The following is a 24,975-nucleotide window of genomic DNA, read 5'->3' as shown; positions in this document are numbered from 1 at the left end:
GTGGTGCGCTGTCAACACCACCCTTTGCATGCCGACATGATGGCAGCTCCGCTACACCTATCAGAGTATAATTTTAAACCTCAGTGCTGATATGGAGAGATAACTCAACATCTTCACTTCCATTAACACCAGAAATAACACGTCTGTCAGTCCAGAGCTTAGATGAAACTAGACCACAAGAGAACAGTGGAGGTTGTTATTCACCTCTAAGAACTGGGCGTTGATCTTAAACTCGGGTACGGGTCGCCCTTGTTCTGTGGCGGCCTGTCTGCGCTCCTCGATACCCCTGAAGAGGTGGCCGACCGCCCGTGGTATAATTCCCAACTCCTCATCAGTCACGATGTTCACGTCAAAGCCCGTGCCCATGGTGTACGTCTTTCCCGAACCAGTCTGAAAAGATTCAGGATTTCACGGTTAGATAACACCAAGACCAATCAAACAGAAGATATTGTTATCAACTTTTGGTGTATTTTGAAGTTTCTCCTTATGCATTAAGGAATAGTTCAGATCATTTTCAACTAAAACCATGGAGCATCAACTGCGATATACATGCAATGACCATATACATGCTTTCAACTACCCCCAAAAAATGATAAAATAAATTGACTTCCCTCAGTTTGTACAAATCAACAAGAAAAAAAGCTTGTATTGTATGAAGTTTGTATTCAATTTTTTTTACAAGAGTTGACAAATATATATATATATATATATATATATACTACAAAAGTAATTAACTCAGTAATTCCTCAGTTTGTCGAAACTTAAAAAAAATCTTTTTACAGTAATGCAGTTACAATGGAAGTCAATGGGGCAAGAGTTATGGAGGGTTTAAACAGAAAAATGTGCAGCTTGTATTTTTTATTTATTTCTTTTTCTTTTGGTTTCACTTAATTTTGATATATATATATATATATATATATATATATATATATATATATATATACTCTAATGAGAGTTAGTTGACATGTAGTTGGAAAGTTACTTATAGTCAACAGAATGTGCAAAAGGGACCATCAAAATAAAGTGTTGCCTTTTTTTTTTTTTTACACAAATTGACTAAAATATATATCACAAAAAATTATTTTGACTTGTTTCTCAGTTTGTACAACCATAACAAAAATAAATAAATAAAGTGGACAGAGTTACGATGGGTTTAAACACATTTTTTTGTGGATAGGATTGATAGTAGAGTGAAACAAGTTAGAGCATCAAAATGTTGAGACATGTTCAACTTTATGCAAATGAGAGTTGAAAATCATTCATTACATCTGTCATATTTCAAAATCTGCCAATAGTGGTAGCCTAGAGCTTCTGCTGGAATTAAAGCTTAAATCACATTGTTATTGTTACATTTTATCCAGCCCACTATAGCAATATTGACTCAACCAATGGCATGAGTTGGAGGTGGGACTATCTGTTTGACCAACCAATGGCAGATTGTGATGCTGTTTTCAGTAATTCAGATATGGTAATGGGCGTTTTGTTTCCGACACACGCTGTAAGCGGTAGACCAATCACAACAGACTGGGCCATCTGACCAATCAGAGCAGAGTAGACCAATCACAACCGACTGGGACATCTGACCAATCCGAGCAGAGTAGGTTTGTGGAAAGGGGGGGTTTAGAGAGACTGAATCTTCAAAGGAACCGTTTTCAGACTTTGAAAAATTAGGTGAAGTGCAATGTATATTAAGAAAATATTAAAGTGTATTGTATGAGAGCCTTAGCAATCTTAGTCTTAGGAACCTTTTAATAATAGGGGCACTTTAAAAAGAAGGCACAGAAAAAAAAGAAAAAGTTGGACAACATGGTCTTGTGGAAAACCTGCATGTGCTGTTGATATGTGTGGTAAATGTGAAGCAGAGACATTTTCTTTTAGCAGGGGCAACAGAGGAGGGAGACAGCCCAGACAAAAGAAGTTTGGGGTCTCTGTTGCCATAGACACAAAGAGGAATGACACACACAGGGCCTGTGCCTCATCACCCACTGAAAGAGACGCTGACAGGAAGACAAGACCCTCGAACGACAGAGCGAGAATTAACAAAGCCAAAGAAAGACTGACGAAGAGTTAGGGACTCTCATGAGGGAGAGTTTTTTTTTTTTTTTTTATTCTTATCATGACTGAATGTAAGAACTTGAGATGCAATACACTCACAAATGCATTTGTATTGACGGAATTAGATCATTTTAGTAATCTATTAGTGTGAAAAAAGAGAAAAGATAGCAGTTTTCTTGTCAGAACATGTCTGTGGTCCAGGTTCTGTTTTTTCAAGTTTTTTTGCTTTGCTTGATGAGTAGCATGCTACACAACTGCTGCATTTTTTTTTAAATCAGTTTTTTTTATCATAACAATGATGTACTTTTTTTTTTTTTTTTATGTGACATAAGAAAAAAATTTATAATAAGGAAAATATATACAAGTTTATATATTTAGTGGTTAAAATGCAATCATAATTAAAAGGCACAATATGTAAGATTTTTGGATCAAAATATCCAAAAACCACTAACAATGTTATAATAATTTGTTGACTTGTCAACATAACTTTCAACACACACAAATGTATTTTTAGTATGATTGTTTTTGTCAAGTAAAAGAGCGCTTAGTTACCCCACAATTTTAATTCGGAAAATAAAGTCACCCGTATGAGTAGTAATTCAGCGTTCGCAGCTGTTTCATTAAAATTAAATAAATAATGAAAATTTTAATTATCAAACGTAACTGTAACAAAGTTCAAGTTCAGGGAAGAAAGAGGTGGACGTTAAACGTAACTTTAATTGTAAAATAAACATAAACAACGAAACGAAAGAGCTAGCGGCAGCAGCCAACTGTGCCATATAAGCCTATGTAAGCTTTATACAACAGTAACGTTAATAAAACTTTAATATATAAGCTCATCCATAAACATGAGTCCCGTCAGATCGCTTTTCATCGGCTGCGGATCTGAAGACGACAACTCCCATGACTCCACGCTCATTCACGGTGTCATCAAGCTATGACCTCTAGCGCCGAAACTTACATACGTTTAAGTAGTTGCCTAATAAAAACTGAGTTAGCACCAATCTATAACAAAAATAGTGAACTACACTATTTGAGGGAGCATGTTTTTAAATGAACAATTATCAAATGGTTTTTGGTTAAATGCATGAAATAATGTCTGTGGTCTGTGGTCAAGATCAACATATTTTCACTTTTATTTCTACAACTTAAAATACACCAGTAATACCCTCTTGTGATTTTTAAAGCTTTTACTTGTCTTTTAAAAAGTCAGTTGCCAACAAGTGGCTAAATGGGACTACGGTGGACATTAAACATCATCACGACGAACAGGTAAACTCATCTACTAACTAGCCTTGTGCTTACTTACAATCATGCTCCAATCTACAATCAAAGTTATTTTTTATTTTTTTTAAATAAAGAGTTGTTTGTCGGAAGTGTGAGGTGCGGTTTATAGCCTGCGCTTAGCTTTTTACCTCTGGCCACTGATTTACACTTTAAAATACTTAAAATCAATATGAATTTGTGAAGATTATCATGATGAACCAAACATGTAAGAACCATTGGTCTTGTTGGTCAGAGCATACTTTTTGTAATCATCCAAAAACCAATGGAATAATCGAAATGTTCCCCTACAAAACAAGAATACGTAACAAGCCGTGAATCAGTGAATGTTTTTTTTTGGACTGGTTCTATTAAACAGTTAAACTGGGCCAATTCACTAAAATGAATCGGACTTCCCAACGGTATTTAAGATAGAGTACTTTAGGAGAGCATGTTTGATTTTTGCCTCAGCACACTTGGCTGTAAAGCTGTAACCTAATCTCATGAGAAAACAACTATTTTATGAGGTGGCGAATTTATACGAATTTGAACGATACAAAACGTAACATTTTTTGAAAAAAGCAAGAATGGAGGACCACCCCAAACCCAACCTCTAAACTTAACCGTAAGCAGATCATACGAAAACGTTTGAATTCGTAGGAATTCATACAAATTAGCTACCAATTCACCAAATTGTAACATAAGGGGCTTTCGCACCAGGTGGTTCTAAGAACTTAGTTATAGGGACTAGCCACCAGGGTGTTTCCCAAAGAACTAATGGTTCCCTTAGGAACGTTTTCCTGGTTGCATTCGCACCGCCAGTAGGAACGCTGAAGTGACGTAAACCGCACTTGTTGTTGTGACTTTTATTTTGACGGTGTGGCAGACCTTTATTTTGAAAGCGCTGACAACGCCAGAGCCTGAGCTCACAGTGCTCGCATTCTCCATGTTCATTAGTTTACGATCTGTCTAACAGTCCTTTCTAATACGTTATTAGACAGAACTGTTATGCATAGAAAGTAGACAGTATATGAAAAGGTATTAGCGTATGCTGTGTGGTTAATGTCTAGTGTTGGTAGCTGAGCAGAAATACATAATCATGTTTGGCTTGGTCCCCTCAAAGTCGTGTTGGATTTCCTCCTCAGCATAAAGGTTGAGAGGCTCATCTGTCACTGTTTTCCATGTTCGTAGAGTTAGTTTGTGGAGTAAATATATAGGCTATAATCTGTGTGTTTCACGTGCGTTCTGCCAATCAGCGAACACTAACGTCACTGGTAGTTCCTATAGTGCTGGTTTAAACCCTACTCTGAAGTAGGAGCTAAATTAGTTCCTCCAAAAGGAGTTCCTAGAACTAAAATCGTTCCTAGTTCCTGCGGTGCGAACACGCCAAAATCCGGGTACTTTCGCCAATAGTTCTAGGAACTATGAAAAGGTTCCTCCGGTGCGAACGCCACTATTGTTATGAACTATCCTAAGTGTATTTTGAAAGTTGCGTGTATAAATATTTAATATAATATATTATAAAAAAATTAAAAATAAAATAAAAACTTCTGCAAACCTTAGGTTTTTCAGTGTGGACTGACTTACTTCACTACATCAATGGAATATTCAGTTTCTTGTCATTTTACAGTCTTACCTGTCCATAGGCGAAGATAGTGGCATTATATCCTTCAAAACAGCCTTCGATGAGTTTCTCAGTGCAGTTGTTGTAGATGCTCTCCTGCTGCGAGTCCATGTCAAAAACATAGTCAAACGTAAAGGCCTTGTCTTTTCCTAGGATGACCTGGGGCTCCCCAGGGGTCACAAATGTGCAGATGTGACATCCCTCTATCTTCTCCTTTGCCAACTGTGGACGAATCCTGAAAAATAGAGAGTGTTTAGTCATTTATCAGAATAAATGAGTTTATATTGAAAGATTTTTGGTCATTAATCTCTAATAACATATATATAAAAACTTGATGTTTATAACTAGCTATTCATGATTGGTTAATTATATATATATATATATATATTTTTTTTTTTTTACACATCACTTTAAAAAAAAGTGAAACATTTGTGCCTCTATTGCTTTAGAAAAAGTCTTCAAGAGTACTGTATTCGTGGAAAGTGGAAACACTCCTAAGTCGGTTTATGAACATAGACGCTCTCTGTTAGTGGAGAGCGAGAGAGGAAGTTATGGCAACACGATAGGTAAACAGTCACACCCTGGGATTCATTTACTCGCGTTTTCTGTTTTCATTATTCAGACCTTTCCTCTAACACAACCTGCTGCTCTGCCTTTAACTTTTTAGCCCTTATTACATTCACTTTTGAAGGGGTTGTAGCATGTAAAAACATATTTTTCTTGCTTTTTTAAAAATTCCGAGGACCCTGGACAAGGGTGTGGGGGTAGGTGTGTAACGGATCCGGCAAGTTAGTGGGGTTTTGCAATCCGTCCCCTCAGTTTGTAACCCGTACACACAGGTTCTTAAATTGTTCCCTCTGTTTAATAAATCACGCCCATGGATTACTAAACCGTACCCACGGATTTCCAATCCATGCAGAGATTTGTAAACCGTACCTTCAGTTTTTCAATCCGTACCCAAAAATTCACAATCCATGCCCACGCTTTCGTAATCTGTTCCCACAGTTTTGCAAACTGTACTCATGGATTTGTGGCCTGTCCCTCATTTTGAAAATCTGTGCCGACTGATTCAACTATGGCTCACCTACTGAATTATTATTTAATATTTTTGAATGGATAAAAATAGATTGTTGCATATTCACTGCAAAAAAATGCTTTTCTTACTTAGTATTTTTGTTCTGTTTCCAGTCCAATTATCTAAAAATAGTAAAATGCCATAAGATATTATGTCTTGTTGAAAAAAATCTAAAATTGAGTGAGTTTTTGCTTAAAACAAGAAAAATCTTGTGAAATGAAGTAAGAAAAATAATCCTGTTACTGTTTGAATTAAGTTTTTTTTAGTTTTTTTTGCTTAACCGATTGGCAGATAATTTAGCTTTTTTAAAGCAACAACTCACTTAATTTTGATTTATTTCTCCAGAAAACAAGACAAAATATCTAATGGGATACTAGATTAGCTTTACTCAACTAGTAAATGCATCTTGATTGAAGGTTTTTTGCAGATATTTGGACTGGAAACAAGACAAAAATACTAAGTAAGAAAAGCATTTTTGCAGTGTTTTCATTCAGTGGATGAGTGTCTGAGGGAAGCGTTACTCTCCAGTAAAGCTGAGAGCTCTTTAGTGCTGTGATTTACATTGTTCTGGTCAGTGGCTCATTGTTCAGGCTTTGAAAGCCTGTTAATCCAACCCTAGGGATTCTTTGGCCCTGTTTACTCCTGGTATACAAGTAGACGAGGGAGACAGATACCCGTTTACACCTAGCGTTTTAATCTCTAGTGGTCTCTTTTGTCCACTTTCAACAACTTCTGTCCTGAATTCTTTGAGGGGAGAGTCTATGTAAATGTATGGCTTTTTTCAGATATTTCGATCTAAAGGACGAAGTAAACTCACGCAATTTACATATAAACGTGACATTTTGTGGCTGTTCGAATGCTTTCGACCACATGAGCGTTTACACTACGAAAGCAATCCGGTCGAATGCGTTTTCTACTACCTCTGGAAGCTGAAAGTGAACAAGCTCATAACGTTTTAGACCCCGTTTACACCTGTATTTAGCGTCGTCCACTTGTGATCCGATCGACCAAATCTTAATACCAGGTGTATACAGGGCCTTTATGTAAAGTTGTAAACCCTAATACATCACACAAATCACACACACACGCAACTTAATCTGAGAAAGTTAACATTGAAATACAGATTTACTTAATTTACATTCATTTCTTACATACATGTCAACTTATTCTACCAAGCCTAAACCTAACTTAACACTCTGCTAATACTCTAAGAGTTACATGTAGTTGCAAAGCTAGTAGAATATCTAAAGTGGAAATAAAGTGTAATCGTAATTTGCATAAAACATAACCAAAACACTTCCATATAAGCTTCTTTTTTTTTTTTTTTACACAACCTTTGCTTTACAACCTTTCGTGCGATTTTTGTGTAAATATGGTTTAATTTGTTTCTACATTTTTTAAATATAAGTTCATGATTTGTTCATGAAACTGTTCATACGCAGATTTCATGAACAAATTTGAGTCTGTATGGCTACTGAATGACACCCAGTGTCCTAATAATTTGCATAGTGCTGTGCTACTCTGTTCTTAACCTCTGTTTGTAACATGATTTTCCAGCTGCAAGCGTCTCTCTCTCTCTCTCTCTCTCTCTCTCGTCACTTTTAAGACAGTAATTCTAGTCAAACACCCTTGTGCGTGGCCAGTCTTTTCTTGTGACGTCTCAAATGTCTCCAAACTCTCGAATACTGAACACAGACACGTAAGGGTTAACTTTTTTCCCTTGGGTTCTGAGCTACTCATGCGTGCCAGTGCATTCTATGCAGCTTAGAGGGGATACATGCACACATAACTCAAAAATAAGCCATATTACAATGACGACCTCTGACCACCGAGGATATATAAAATTGGTCTCGTAAAACCCAAACGCACTCCAAGAACCCCCTAACCACAAATGATGTGAATGTGAGACCATACTACGCCTCTGCGTAATTATACATACTGTAAAAGATATTGTGAGACATTTATGAGAGTGAAATACATTTCCCATTTCAACAGCTTCCACAAAACACTCTAGTGAGTCATCTGACAGATTTGAACACCCAGTGCTTTTTTGAAACATGCTTTGCTTGTTTAGTGATTCTTTTTGGACTTTAGATGCAACATTTTTACCAGGAATGAGTAACTATTGCTCATACTGTTGCACCGTGCACCTAAAACACACATTAAAATACACAATAAGTTTTGTTGTGTTTTTTTTTTTTTTTTTAATGAACAAATATTTTAATGAACAAATATTAATATCAGTGGCAACAAAATAAATGTACAAATGAATGAATAAATAAATGTTACCACATTTAGATTTTTGTTTCACATCTTTATTTAATATACTATTATTTCAAATTGAATATACTGCATTTAAGACACAGTGTTGGATTAAATTTATGCCACCTTTAAAACGCCTGTGAAAAAATCTTTATTTTTTTGAAAGAATTGTATTACATTTCTGATTTTATTTTATTATATTTATATCATACATTGAATAATGCATTATTTAATCATACATTAAACCAAATAGTTCAAAAACACAAAATCATTAAGGAAGGAATTTCAATTGACTCAAACAAATTGAATCAGTCATTAGCCGCTTTCCGACCGGAGGAACCTTTTCACAGTTCCTAGAACTATTGGCTAAAGTACCCGGATGTCGGCGTGTTCGCACCGCAGGAACTAGGAACGATTTTAGTTCTAGGAACTCCATTTGTAGGAACTAATTTAGGTCCTACTTCAGAGTAGGGTCTAAACCAGCACTATAGGAACTATCCGTGACGTTAGTGTACGCTGATTGACCGAACGCACGCGGAACACCAGCACCCGCCATTTTTAAAACAGCTAGAATGTAAACACACAGTTTATAGCCTATATATTTACTCCAGAAACTAAACATGGAAAACAGTGATAGATGGGTCTCTAAACCTTTATGCTGAAGAGAAAATCCAACGCAACTTTGAGGGGACCAAGCCAAACATGATTATGTAGGCTAATAACCTTTTTTCATATACTGTCTACTTTCTATAACAGTTCTATCTAATGAGATATTAAACAGTACTGTTAGACAGATCGCTAACTAATAAACACAGAGCGAGCATTGTTTGCTCTGGCGTTCTCAGCGCCGCCAAAATAAAGGTCCGTCGCGCCGTCAAAATAAAAGTCACCGTGCTTGCGTCACTCCCTTACCCCTCCTATGGCCGCTTGGCCAGTGCGAACGCAAACAGCAAAACCGAGTTTGGGGGAGAGTAGTTCTTAGAACTGTTTAGAAGTGGACAGTTCCTAGAACTAAGTTCCTAGAACTACTTGGTCAGAAAGCGGCTATTGAATCAGTCACTCAAACAATTCGTTAAAAAACTGATTAATTCACAAAAATTAAACATCACTCTTTGTTGTTTAGATACACATATAATAGTCTAAAGTCTAAAATGTTAATTATTTATTAATCCGCTCTATAAAAGCAATATTACACATGCAGAGCTGTTTCCTTCAATACATACTTAAATATCTATTGACATCTGAAATGATCATTTGGCAAACAAAATTTCCCTCAAAAGCAATTAAAAGAACCATTAATATAATTGAAAAGTACATTTGAGCTTCTGTTTGCCATCATTTATTAGCCCTTATGTGTGTTGATCAATGTTTACATATGAATAAAACCCTAAATTAAATCAGTTCATCATATAAAACAATCATGCCTCCTTAGAAGACTTGATTTAAACCGATAAAAGCTTCATAATAATAATAATAATTAAGCAGTCTGGGTCACACAATGTTCAAAAGGCATAATATAAAGCTTAGCTTCTGACTGAAAGCATTAACCTCAACCCACAGGCCTCATTACTGCGATTACAGTGACAAAGAAATCTGCACAGCCTTCTCTTTCCAGAGAAAAGATCAGTAGCTTAACTGGATTGAACCGTGTTCTACAGGTCTAACAGTTATCTAGTCATTACCCTGTAGGATAAAAGGGTCCAGTTTGTCTGCTAGGGATCATTTGAACTCTAAAACTTCTCAGGTGAGCACACAATGACTTCAAACAGTGAACTAAGCACAATGGGCAACTTAAATAACATAGCATGGAAATACCAATAAAGCAGATGGGGAAAGATGAATAAGTGCTGATGTATCCTGCCCTGGAAAGCATGACCCTGTTAGACTTGAATTATGGGTATATATTTTTTTATGTCCTAGTCTCATTAACAGTTGATTCATCGTTAATTTCTGAGATGAGAGCAGACATTACCATATTTTATATCTCTGTATATTACGTCATCATGGTTTGGGTGCCTAAACCTAAAACCAAAATGACAACAAAAGTTTTTTACATTGTCTATCAGAAAATCTGATCACCTCTCTTCAACAAAACACACAATTTGAGGCATCATTTACATCAACAAACTGTGGCCTGAATAATATATATATATATATATATATATATATATATATTTTATTTTTTTTTTTTTAAGTTTTAAATGCATAAAATTGTAAAAATGTAAACCATAGTGTCAACACACGAACAGATGAAACAAGAAAACACACTTTGCATTGATTCTGGATAGTCTGACTGGTAAACAGACTGATCGGTTTGGATTCCTTTGATAATACTAGTAATGAGTAATAGACATCAGGTAACAGATTACACGTTTGTAATAGCGACATCACCCACATTTAAAAAAATATATATAATGGCTTTTCATGACAATTGTAGTCGTTATGATAATTAAGATAATAACTTCCATCTATCCAACCTGAGAAACTTGTCTCAAGCTCAGACGGCACACCCACACCCCACCCGGCTGATGCATACTACAAAAAAAAAATGATAAGAACTGGCTAAAATTGACAGCTACAATCTGATTGGGTGGCTTTACGTCATTTCTAGAAGTCAAGGTGCAAAGGTTTTTAATCAGTCTGCCCACTAACATTACAAATTGGTGGCTAACTTGTTCGACTTCAGTCTTATTCATACGATCTGCTTGCTTATGCCCCAGTTAGGATTGCCCACTAACCGTTAGTCGACTAGAAGAGGCTTGGTCGACCAAAACTGTATTAGTCGGTTTATCGTAAGAAAATAAAAACTCCTAGACATTAGACATTCGCCTAATATTCATCGACCTCAAATTCCACTAAGTACGATGCATCATGGGAGAAATTAACTAACTAGTCCCAAAACCGTATTCATATTGTCGCACATTTCAATTGAACCACATTGGTTCAACAATACAGAACTGTCGTTAATGACGTCATCATACAGATGATAGGGTAATAATAAGTTATTAATCTGCTCAAACCACTTTTTGTTCTGGTCCTTTGTTTTGTTTTTATTTTTAAATGTTTGATTCACAGGTTCCCCGTTAGGTCATATTTCGGGGTTATATGTCATATTGATCTCAAGCAAACCAGCAAATCTACAACAAAATGGCTGAAAAAGAAAAAAGAACCAAGGTACTGCAATGGCCCAGTCAAAATCCAGACTTCAACCCAATTGAAATGCTATGGTATAGGACCTTAAGAGAGCTGTGCACAAACAAATGCCCACAAACCTTAATGAACTAAAGCAGCGTTGTAAAGAAGTGCAGACCAAAATTAATCCACAACGAAGTGAGAGACTGATAATTATACAGAAATCAGTTTTAGTTATACAGAAAACGATTACATCAAGTTATTGCTGCTAAAAGTGGTTCTACGAGCTATTGAATCATGGAGTGTACTTAGTTTTTCACACATGGTTTCTCCATTTTGGCCTTATTTCTGGTAAATAAATAATGACATGGTGTAATACATCATGTGTTATTGTTCATCTGAGGTTGTATTTGCCTAATTTTTAGACCAGCTAACAACCAGATGTCCTGATATGTAAAATCATAGAATTCAAAGAGGGTGTACAGCATATCTTACATGCTCACAGCAGTGTATCTGTGTGTCTATTAGCAGTAGCAACTCCATACTTGCTCTGCAGCAGCAGCAATAATCAACAGAAGCAGCAGCGTAGCAGACCTAGTCTGCCAAGACCAAATACATCAACATTGCCATATTCATTAACATGCTTAAACTATTTCGAGAGTTGTCACTCCCCAGAATGTTTCAGAATTAAATTTATATTACAAGGAAACGGCATATTGCATTCTCACAATTGCCACAGAGGGCGCTATAGCAGACAAAACTGTGTGTTTATAGCTAGCCAACTGAATAATAACACTGGTTTAATGGCATATAGACATTTAAAGCTATCTATTGGGCTTGCAATGCAATGGCCAAGTATTTACATCTGTGTTTGCATATTTGAATAAGAGTACATTTTTGGCCTAAGCTAAAAAGTGGCCTAGACTTGCCGAGTTAAAATTCTGGCTAAGTAAGACAACACTCTTATCTTTGCATATTGATGTATGTATGTGTGTGTGTGTGTACACGTTCACTCTTCAAACATTACAAAAGTGAAACCCGATCACTAAACCGCACTCGGAACTGCTGTAAAATATGTCCTGTTAGGGAACATCGTCTTATTCAATGAAAGGTCGTCTAAGGTTGTGTTATCTAAGCAGGAACAGAATATTCCCAGGTAAATGAGTGGCCAGAAATGGGATGTGAGGATTTCCTCACCTGTTGAACAGTCAACAAAACTATCCCATTATCTGTTTGTATTGTCCTGATTAAAACTGTTGGCTTTGCACAGATTAGTTTTGTATTTCAGGGCCTCTACTGTTTCACGGAGGATTTCATTTCTTGCTAAATAACGGAAGAACAGGTACAAACAAGCATGTTTTCTTACACATTATGACACAGACACACTCTGACATCAAATTTCCACATTGTTCTAAAAAGCAAACACTCTGTTTTAACCCTATTTTTCAATAGCTATGTTTCTACAATTCCACAAAAAGGGCACAAATTGGCTCCCTGATTTTTTTTTAAAAGAATTGGAGGACTAAATATTTTGTATTGTATTTAAAGGTATAGTGGAGGATTTTCTTTTTCCGGGTGGATCATCAAGACTATTGGTCCTCCTAATTGTCAATCATTTTGGTGATAGGTTTACGTAAAGCCGTCGTACGTGCTTGCAAGTAAGCATGTATGAGCGATGCCAACAGCAAATTGTAAACAGAGCATGCACGAGGAGAACTGGGCTCGTGCATGCTCTCTGGCACACGTTTAATAGGCATTCCCTCTCGGGAGGGAAGTGGAGAGGGCGGTTCTTTTCTAAAATTCGGAAAAATCCTCCACTATACCTTTAAATAACTAGATCAACTATTATCTTTGTAAGCTTGTTTCCACCATAGAATAAAACATTTTAAAAGATAATAGCGACTTATCTCACAATACAGAGTTTTCATCTCGCAATTCTGAGAAAAAAAGATATAAAGTTGCAATTGCGAGTTATAACGTCAGAATTGCGTGATATAAAGTCGCAATTGCGTGTTATAATGTCAGAATTGAATGAAATAAAGTCGCAATTGCATTTTATAAAGTCAAAATTGCGAGATATAAACGCAATTGTGAGAAGTAAACTCAAAATTGCAAGAAATAAACTCGCAATTCTGACTTTTTTTCTTGCAATTGAGAGTTATCAAGTCCAATTCTGAGGGGAAAAAAATACTGACTAAGTCAAAATTGAAAAAAACTCGCAATTCTGACAACATTTTTCATAAAATAAAAAGTCGCAATTACCTTTTTTATTTGTTATTCTGTGGCGGAAACAAGCTTCCATAATTATCTTATGTGAAATTAACCTAGCATGAAACATATCTACTTCAAACATTAATGTCTGTAAAAATCCCACAACTGTCAAAAAATATATTTGTGTGTCAGCCCTATACTGCAAAATGTTCATTACAAAAGGAAAAAAATACACCTGAAAAATGTATCTAAAAACTATTTGCACACTTTCTACAGCATGATGTAATGAATAATATCATTAATTGATGCAATAATGTCTTTCCATTTTTGTTCCTATCATTTTTTGCATAAATTGTAGTCAAGCTCCACAATATCCATATATAAATCAGGGTTTAATGTCTAATCCAGACTTCTATAAATGCATTACTGTAAACATGACTTATTCTTGTTTTTACAAATTGAATTTCTTTTGAATTACTGAAATACTTTTCTGTGGTAATCTTCTGTGGTAAATTGTTTCGAACTCAGGCACCTTTTTAACATCCTGTCAGGATAAGCATGTCTCTTGAGTATTTTAAACAAGAAGGAATATTTTTTTTGCAGCATCAGCTGTGTTCTATCACTCTGGAAAGTGCAAATTAAGTTGGCTTGACACATACAGGAAGTACCCACACTGATCGACTGCCTGCATACAGTTCTCACTGCACACGTGTGAGGGTAAGGACATGAAGGTCAGAGGTCACTGTAATGCTGTCCGTCTGTCGCCCCAAGCAGGAGCAAAAGAGATGACAACTGATGAAAACATAGACCCAAAACATCCACCCACATCTGCTCCCATGAGCTCATCGGCGCAAAACATCAACAATAATAAATGGAAAGAATCCGTTGCTTTTGGAACAAAAATATTGGTGCAAAACACAATCCAGGACGTCTCTATGGAGTATAGGGCCTAAATAAAGAGAAATTATATGTGTGAATTAAAGGGACAGGGGAAAAAAAAGCACAAAATAAGAGACAGAGTGACATGGGAAAGATATACTGTACATATTTTTGGCTTTTCAGAATAGCTGTGGTGGAAATTGTTGTCTCACTCTTAGCATGCACAGATGCCTCCCATGCTTGAGTAAACAAGCATCCGTATAAAGCCTTGCACTAATGTCATCGTCGTTGTGTACACAACCACCCAATCCTGTGTGCACGTGAATCTGTTGAGTCATCAATTCACGTGACAGATGGTTCCTATAGCTCTATTCAACTGGCTCATGAATAAACATGAGCAGACCTAAAAAAAATCCATTTGGGTTGCATTAGAAGGTGCGGCTCTGGATCTAGTATGCCCATTTTTTCTAAAAATCTCTATGCCCAGAATACTCATAAGGACGTGAGGGTGCATACTGAAAAATCACTTCACATTTATGAAGCGTGAAATGAAATTGGGCCAATGACAAACTAAAGAGTTGAATGCATGAGCGACATTTTTAGAAAAAACCTTTGGATTCGTGGTGGTTCCATACAGTTTTGAAAAACATTTTATATCAAATTTTCATTAAAGGTGCCATATATAACTTTTTCACTCTACTAAAGCATACAAATACCATAATATGTTTGCAGAGATTTAGGAAACTGAGTTCACATACTTGTTTCTCTGAAAAACACTTCCACAGCCAGTTATTTTACTTTGAAATGTGTGTTCTGTGTTGGAATGTCTGTTTTTGTTTTGGTCTGTGTGATCTCACCCACTGCCAGTTCACACAATAGTATATAACACCCCGGGATGCAAGTTGGCAGGAAACACAGCGCATTGCAGTCATCAAACAAACTGGATCAGAGATTGCAGATTCTACCCAACCTAAAAAGCCTCGATATCCATCTAAAAATCTCTATGAACGAGAGAATATTAAAACACAGATAAATCAACTCATCAACTTACAGTGTAAGTCTATTCGGCTTTCATTGTCAATTGCGCTCGTTCCTGTTGCACGTCGCGACACCCGCATGAGTGTCGAGTCTGAGCAGGACGGGGGCGGGGGAAACAACGATCTCCGATATTTTGAATTTGGACTACAGTACCTATTTCGACCACTAGCTGACACTCTTATAAACTGCACCTTTAAATTTAGGCTCTAAAAATGTCAGGTGGTGTGACCATAAAGGCCACGAAATACTCATACCTTTTGGGGGTAAAAAGAAGTTTGGAATACGTGAACAGCGGTATACTATTACCGAACATATACAACAGCAACATCTAAATGATGATGATGATAATTAGGCTACTTTAATTATTAAATGAATATTACAATTATTTCCCCCGCAATTATATAGCACATCACTGCATAACTCCAGCGCAAAGCTTGCACATTGCTTGTGTGATATCCACTGGCTTCATGGTTTAAAACGGCAAATATTTCAAATATTACGACTTGACGCAATTGCTTGCATATGTTTGGCAACAGTTTCAACCTTAATTGATGGAGAGTGTAGCTTTTCATTTCTTAAACCACCATGTAGTAAGACACAACATGGCCATATTCCAGGATGACAATGTCAAGATTCATCAGGCTCAAATTGTGAAAGAATGGTTGTGAGAATGGCATGAAGAATCATTTTCACACATGAAAAGACACTCAGACTGGCAGTCCAGATCTGATATTCATTGAAAGTCTTTGGGATGTGCTGAAGGAGACTTTACAGAGTGCTGGACTCTTGACCAAAAATTTATGCACATAAATGTGATGTTATTTCCATCAATTTAAGGTCTGGACTCAAAGGTGCCAAATCATGTGTGAAAATGGATTCAGTGTACAATAAATAAATCAAGCAGCTTTAACAAAGCAGCTCTCCAGCGAGTTCAGGTTTTTACTCGCGGACGTCTGACGTCGACGGACTGAACAAAAGAAATGAACCAGAGAAGATTTCCACATCAAAGAAGGTGGAACCTCATCGCAAACCTACCTACTATGTAATCGCCACGGACCAAAGGTAGTTCGAAGGTGTTTACCAGCCAGCGTCACAACAGTTTGTTCTTCGATTTCACTTAAAGTGTATCGGAGCCTTAAAGGGATATTTCACCGCTGGAAAGATGAATGTGTATTTAAATTGGGTCATTTATGAAGTAGAAATGTGAAATTATTTTAGAAGTTGATGCCTTCTAGACTGAGAAAAGCCAGAAAATGTATTTTTGGCTCATGTGGATTAAAGACAACAACTCCCAGAATGCACCTGCTTCGCTACCCTACTAGGTAACTCCCAAGCCACGCCTACCGGTTACAGAGGGCAGTATCGGAAGAAATGATACAACTAGGCTACTAGTTGACTCAAAACTGAAAATACGCCGTTTTATCGTGAGATCCCCCTATGGGCGGGTTGAAAACATGCGGAACGAGCTCCTACTACTGGCTGTAGTCTCTCGCCTCTGGACAAAAAAAGCCTCCGATGACGCAAAATGACGATTTTTGCGTCATCTGAGGTTTTTTTCCAGACAAACAATACAAAAAATCTCTTGTCTCAGGGGGACATAAGGGAGGGAAGCACTGTAATTTGAAAATACTACCGGGTTTCTACTGATACAAAGCTTAATGCTAATCGGTGAAGTATTCCTTTAATACTGTTATACATAATATTTTAACAAAACTGCTTTACTGCTTATTGACCCAATTATGACCTTGTGCAGCAGTCAGTTAACCAGGCTGTTTTACATATCGTTAGCCTCATAGCATAATTGCCTAAGTCATATTTCAATGTTTTTGGAAAACAAGACAAGTTTTGCAGCAGTGGTAGGACAGTAAAGTTAGGCAGATATCACAATTTGGCCAAAAAATTACTTAGGCAATTATGCTATGAGGCTAACGATATCATAACTATGGTGACATCTTAACCAAAGGAAAGGGTGTACATCTGAGATTTTGATTCAGCTTCTCAATAAGAGATCTTTGCCACACTACCTTTCAAAGACTGGTAAGTCTAAGAAGTGATATGCCATAACCAAACAGTGATACATTAATCTGCAACATAAACCTCAGACCAATGCGACAGACTCAGAGAGTAATTTGATAAAGCATGCTATTGTTAAGACCGGCGGCTTCAAATATTAATGCCGTGACCGGTGGTATTGAATATACCAGTGGTGGATTCTTGCAAGGCTATAAGAGAACTGCTCAGAAACTACACATGTAAAATCATTAGAAACATGCTGTCAAATGCTTTCACTCTGTGAGCTGTACGACAACGTTTTAGTGCCATGTTAAAGAATGAAGTCATAACATCACAAGAATAAAGTTGTAAAGGTTTTTGAGCATGATGTCATTGTAGAACTCTTGCAATATTAGGAAGTACTTTATTAACACTATAAAAAGTCTTTAATCTCCTCATTTTCTGGCTTCATTCTTGTAATAATACAACTTTAAATGTCGTAATAGTTTTTAGGCTTTCTGAACGTGCTTCCTGTTCCACACGTCATTCGCAAAACTCTGAATAAGACTGATGTGCCATTTAGTAAGTAAATGGAAAGTGCACTGACCTGACAAGTACACAAACAGCTAACTGAGTTTTTCCAATGGCCATGCTTGGGCCATTAGGCTCTAGTTTGAATTGCCTCAACTCAAAATACAACATACACCAACTGTGTCTGATTAAAGATGTTCCCAAAGAGCAGCATCCGAGCATCGCAAATCTATTTAAAGTCAAATTAGGAGAACAACAGATGAATGAATCCAAGAGTCTTTGAACACAAGATAAATGAAGTGCTTTAGAAGGCAACAGTGCAACAGGTAGAGACTGGTACTGTACCAACAACTAACCGCAGGCTGGATAAACTAAAAAAATACAGAAATGTTACTGAATCTCGTCTCTTTCAAGCCAGTAAAAACACACGCATTTGGGCCTCATCAGACGTGGTTTTACAAACAACAGATACTGTCAGCGACTTAATGCTATTAAACAGTTGCCATGACTTTAGCCTCACAAACAAAGACGAATGATGGATTGTCCTTCATTAATGTTGCAGATTGAAGGTCTAAATCTCAGAGCCTTGACTGTTACTTCATTTTAAAAGGACATAAAGACTGCTACTGTCTTTATGATGCTGAGCCAGGCACCAAAACACTGATGTCATTCCCTGTGGAGAGAAAATCTACTGATACACAGTCTAAAGTCATTCCACAAAGCGATTCTGAGGTTGAACAAACATTGTGATATCTTCGAACTGAACCTTTGGGCTTTTGCATTGAGTTTTTATGTCAACACAAGCAACTTCTTAAGGCTTGAAACATGAACGCTTTTAAATGTTTCCACACATCATTGCGATTTAAAATGTGCCAGGTAAATTATAACACAACATGGATGTGTTGCATTCTCAGCATTACCACACGGGGTGCTAATTAGCTAATCTATAGAATTAGCTATACTTCTACTAAATTAGCTAAACGACACGACTAAACTACTGCACAATAAACTATAACATTAAATAACGGTTTCTGCTAAATTATCTTAACTAGCCTACTAATCATTAGCTAAACCGTTTCAAATACACTACTAAACATCAGCTAAACTATTGCATTAACAAAACTGCTACTAGATTAGCTAAATTAGTTAAAACACTAAACATTATATGAACTACAACATTTGTTAAACCTATACGAAATTAGCTTAATGAGCTAAACTATAACATTAGCAACACAGCTAAGTTAGCTAAAAGAGTAAACGTTAGCTAAACAATAGACCTTTGCCTTGTCCAAAATACCCACACTTGCAAGTGTGTAGAACTTTTGGACATACATAAAGTCTTGCAAAAAAATGCAAATGTGGATTAGTTTTTAAAACAATATTGCAGAACAAGTTACCAAGGAAAAGTTAGCTAAATGTTAACATGTTTCTGTCTGATATCTGAATGAAACTGAAGGAAAGCCGTTGTGACTAAACAAAAATACAAGACGACATGCTTGCAATACATCAGCCAAGGTACATGACCATGGTATATGTCCAAAAAAACATGTCATCATGTGACCTGCTTGCTTATAACTAAATCTGACAGATTAACACTCATGTGAACTGGATTGGATCGCTCAAATGCCTACCAAGCAATAGCATAGTACATGTACATTTCTTGTCAACAATATGCACATTTTCTTCATTTTTCATCAATTCTCAGATTGTCCAGGTGCTAAATAAACCCATTTCCATGTGGTCACAATGCATCCAGCACCTGTTTTAGCACATTTAACTTTCTCAGTCTGACAGGCTTTCATAGGCAAAACGATGTCTTCATAGAAATGTGACAGAGGAATAAAAAACGGTGGAGTGAATGACATTAGGCCTAAGTCCAAATGTTGAGCAAACTGAGCTGCAGGTCAAAGTCTGTCAGCTCCAGTAACCAGAGCTCCTGAGGCATGTACAATGTAACCTGAGTCTATAGATGGCCTTTGTTTTTCAACAGAGTCTTTTCCAAACACAAAAAGAAGGATTCTGTGTGTCCTTTCAATTTGGTCACAAAAGGATGTGTTTAGTGAAGATTATATCATTTCCAAGATATTATCACACATAGACTTTAACTGCTTAACTTAGACTACTTAAAGGGATAGTTCACCCAGTCTGTCATCATTTATGTTGTTCACACTGTCAGCCCAAATCCGATTATTTGTGTATCCGACTGGAATCTGATCTAAATTATTGACTGTCTACACTGTGTATCACAACTGTTCAGATCTGATTTGTGTGTCCCATGCCACTCTTTAGTTTTCCAGAATATCTGCATGACTTTCTTTCTTCTGTAGAAAGTGTTGTTACTGTTAAATAATAATAAAAAAAAAAATTAAGACAATGGCTGAAATAAAATAAAATGTCAATATTAGATGAAAACCTTAAAATGAAATTAGAAGTGTTACTTTGGTAACTAACTGAGGTACTAAATTTAGTAAAACTGAAATTGATATAAAATTAAATAAATTAAAGAATTGAGAACTGAAAATTTGAATTAAATTCAAAATAAGATTACATTTTATAATAGTAAATCAATAATAGTTTAATAACACAGTCCAAGACACAAAAAAAAACGTTTTTGTCCATTTACAATGAAAGTCAATGGGGTCCAAAACCACATTATACTTTCACTGTATGGTCAAAAACATAGAGAAAAATAAAAAGTGTACAATAGAATTTTCTTTTTTGGGAGAACTATTCCTTTTAAATCGACATGAAACAGATGTTGCGATAGTCTTTTCTTCCCTATTGAGATGTACAGTATATCCGAGTGAAACTGCTTCTCGAACAAGAAGAAATGTAGGGCGGGACTTGATTTTGTCCATTGGGAATTGATTGGATCATTGGATTGTTGTCATTTTCAATTGCTGTGATCTCATATGAGTGACAGGTTGCCGGAAAAATCATTTCGAATAAATACTGCAATATAAACAAACATAAATATCGTGACTTTAAAACACAATCAAATTTGAAATACATTCAGTGACTGCCAAAAGAAATAAGAAGTTTGAATGGCTTTAAAAAAGTAAAATGCAACCTAAAGCTAGTCAGTCATCTAGTACAACTACTTCTACTCAACAGACCTCAGTAGAATAATGTATGTAGATAAAATATTAGATTTGCATATCTATAAAACATTAAAAGTTCAATATAACCACAATAAGGCCTTACAACTTTACTGTAACATAAGATACAGTAATCCGGACCCACTTTTGTGGCTTTCGTCAATAGAAACTTAGAAATGAACACAGAAAAACAAAAAGTTACAGAAGATAAGCCGGCATATTATGTTAAATGTACATATCTAAAAGATTAGGAGTCCATGTAAACACAATAAGGCCACAACTACACCATAAAAATGACAGTAAAATAATATAAACTTAAATAAAAAGTATGCATGCATGCATGTCATCTTACACAACATGTTCAAATGGTGCACAAGAAACAAATAAATATATTGGATAACAATAAAGCATTTGAGCGTCTGTGTGTATATTTAAAATACAATCTAAAACCTATAATAAATGATGTCTATAATGATCTGATCCTGTTCAATAACAATAAGTAGAGTCTGAAAATGCCATATATACAGCACACTGTGTATATACTTAACACAATGAGGCCTTACAGCCACACTGTAACATAACATACAGTAGTAGTTTTCAGCCACTTCTATATCAACAGAAAAGAACATACGGTAAAATAAAATAAAATCTATATCTAAAAATGTTATCATATATATTATATTACTGTAAAACAGTAACATTGCCTTGATTAACACTTTCTATTCTACATCAAGGATCCATGTTTAGCAACACAATAAGGCCAGAGTCTGACCTCAGAATAAATAAAAAAACAGGGCAAAATTTTTTTTATAAAAAATGTCTAATGCAAGCATATAATCGTATGTTTATTAAACATTAGGCGTTTACGTAAACACAATGAGCTCGTGATAAACAGCCCTGATGATGATGGTGTGACATTGTAGCAGGTACATAAGAGGCGGGCCCATATGGAGCATCAGTGAGACTTTATAGGCTCTTCTGAAGACAATAATATAATATATGAATGTATAGAATTGTACCTGACAGCCACGCGCACTGAGCTCTCATCCTGTCCCGAAGACATGTTCCCGGTCAGGACACAGAGGATAAATATAGCTGATTTTCCTTTTCTTTATCGGCTTATGCAGCAGACACACACACACAGAGCGTCCCTCCCGGCGTCTATTCTGCCATTATAAAGCTGAAATGATCCAAACGGGCGCTCTTTTGACGGGGAAATAATGCAAATATGAAGTAAAACATCTCGTGTTCGGCGCAGCACGTTACATGTTTAATGAGCTGAACGGTGAGTGAGCGACTGCGCGCACACACACAATCATCTGTCCTGAAGAGCGACTCTCTCCTGGAGAATGACATCACCAGGCCACGCCTTTGTCGAGCACGTCAGACCACGCCCTCCTCTCTACACCAAAATGACAGGTTACGGTGGGACACGGAAAATATCCACTAAAATTTGCGATATATATGCAAGATTTCCAGTAGTGAAAATATCTAGTCTAATATACACGTTTTGCTCCATTTATAGTCATTTGTTTATTAAATTATTTATTAATTTACTTTTGATTGAATTAATTTAAGGATCAAAACAAAAGGCTCTCGAATTCTTTGGCTACAAAGACAGAACGGATAAATCTTACAGCGCCTCCTTTTGGACACATGCAATACTGCACTTAGCAATGAGAGATTTCCATTACCCAGATGCGAGACATACTGTTTGTCAATCATTTATACTATTAATTGGTTAAAATAAACTAACCAAAATATTTAAAAACACTACAAAAAGCAAAACAAAACAAACAAAAACACCTAAGAAAAGTTAAAACAACAACAACAACAAAAGAAAACAAAATAATAAAACAAAAAGCAAAGCAAAAAACTAAACAAAAAAGTAAAACAAAAGAACAAAAACAAAAAAACAACAACAAAGCGAAGCAAAAACAAAAGTGAACATCAAAACAAAAAAAGTAAAACAAACCAACACTAAATACAGTTTTTCTCAGTCGCTTTGGTGCATTTCTCAGATCAGAAATTAAATTCTCAAAACTACTTGTTTAACCTCCACATCAAGTCACTTGTGCACATCATAAAAGCATTTTCTCATTCTTTTGAACAAGTTGCGATTGCTATGTTATTGTTATGTACAATTGTCTGTGGTTTCCTACATTATCAGTTGCTAATGCCATGTTGCTCAAAATGTATTAAATACTTCTCTGTGCAATAGTCTTACCCCTCAAAACATCTAGTCATTAGTTCATCGTATAAGTCATTAAATGCAAAATGGTTGATCTATAAACTGTCAAGCATATTTTCTACACATTTCTATTAGACTTTCTGTAAATGTGCCATGAATTGATGAATTGTGCATTTCACTAATGAAGAGAATGTAGATCAACCAATGAGAGACTAGTTCTCTGAAATAGCTCAAAGCTGCATCTCATGAACCTTCAATTGGCAAGCATATATATACAGTGCTGCATGCAAAAGCAAAGTTCTGCCTAAGGGGTCTTTCCTGTGTTTGCCTTTCTAATGTTGTATTTTCGCCTTTGTGCCTCTTTTTCTTTTCAATATCACAATAACATTGTACATTTTGTAATGTTTTGTTTTTTTGTCAGACCACTAAAGTTGTAACTGTGAATCCTATCCAGTCTCTTTCAATCAATAACTCACGTACGTAGTGTGTAAATTTGTACTTTTGAAATGGATATATGGCATACAGAAGAAGTGCAGCTTTGTACATTTCAATACAGTAACTGTCATCCAAACTGTTGCCATAGTTTACTAACCTGATAGATAGATAGATAGATAGATAGATAGATAGATAGAACATAATGTCTACATTTTTGGTAGTATTTATTTTATTCACAGGTAGATTTTTTGTTTGTTGATTGTTGACATACTTGACAGAGTCAAGTCTCATTCACATACTGTATAATTCAACTGTATGTTTACAAAAAAAAAACTCCCATATGTGTAAAAACATTACATAGCATACAGGCACGGAGATATACAAACAAGTAAAAGTTCATTGTTTTTGTTCTCCGGTAGTTTCATAAAATGCAGTAATTTTGTAGTCTGCACCTCATTACAAGTATATCCAGAGGCCTCTTTGTGTTTTTCCTAACCTAGTGATTTTATCCCCTCCACAATCCTGTTCTTCAGCCTAGGTCAGCATAGGTAATAATGTCATAGGCGATAATGGAATATCAAAAAAGTATTACATTTTTGGGATGGTAAAATCAAAACTTTGAATGATAATTGTGTACAAATATAAGCACACCCTAGTGCAAATTTAAGGTTGACAGCCTGTTCAAATTCATGTTCTTTAAAAACGCAATGGTGGTTGTGCACAACAAAGTTGTTTGAGATTAGCGAAGCAAAGAAAACGTACCTTATATTCATTAAAAATTTCCAACCAACTAGGGTTTAAAAAAAAAAAAAAATTAAAAAAAAAATGCAGTTTTTCAGTATTTGAATAAAAAAGTTTTAAAATGTCTATGTTGTATTTGATATTAAAATAAACACAAAGATAAACATCACAGCTGTTAAGACAAACTTCACAGTATATCAGCCTAAATGAAGAGAGACATATGTGCAAAACATTTCATAACAACTAAATAATACTACTTGACAGTGGAACTGAGAAACAAATATAGAACATGATGTCGAGCATATATCCCGTTTAGTCTGGTCACCCAGGATCACACATTCTCTAGCTGTTTGTCAGCTAGACACAACATAACCACATCCTGAGTCCTGTGCCCTCAGTGTGTGTATCCAGCATATTGTATTTGTTCAGAAAACCAGAAACATGCTTT

General features: G+C 35.9%; 1 protein-coding gene across 6 annotated transcripts in view; it reads right to left on the bottom strand.

Moving 5' to 3' along the window:
- Positions 1–22,506, bottom strand: part of LOC311288823 (kinesin-like protein KIF21A) — a 50,990-nt gene extending 28,484 nt beyond the window's left edge. For 2 of the 6 annotated variants that reach the window (XM_084406409.1, XM_084406410.1), the window contains exons 1-3: positions 22,180–22,504; positions 4,955–5,177; positions 205–390 (exon numbers count right to left, since the gene is read on the bottom strand). In XM_084406409.1, coding sequence (XP_084262535.1) covers positions 205–390; positions 4,955–5,177; positions 22,180–22,223 — 453 coding nt within the window. In that variant the 5' untranslated portion in view covers positions 22,224–22,504. Of the gene's footprint in view, positions 1–204; positions 391–4,954; positions 5,178–22,179 lie in introns of all 6 variants that reach the window. The other 4 variants (XM_084406412.1, XM_084406413.1, XM_084406414.1 and 1 more) reach the window with 3 other exon arrangements.
- Between the last annotated feature and the right edge of the window lie 2,469 nt (positions 22,507–24,975).

Source organism: Rutilus rutilus (genome assembly GCF_951802725.1).
Source record: "Rutilus rutilus genome assembly, chromosome: 4".
NCBI lineage: Eukaryota > Metazoa > Chordata > Actinopteri > Cypriniformes > Leuciscidae > Rutilus > Rutilus rutilus.
This window is presented reverse-complemented; position numbering and strand designations above follow the sequence as displayed.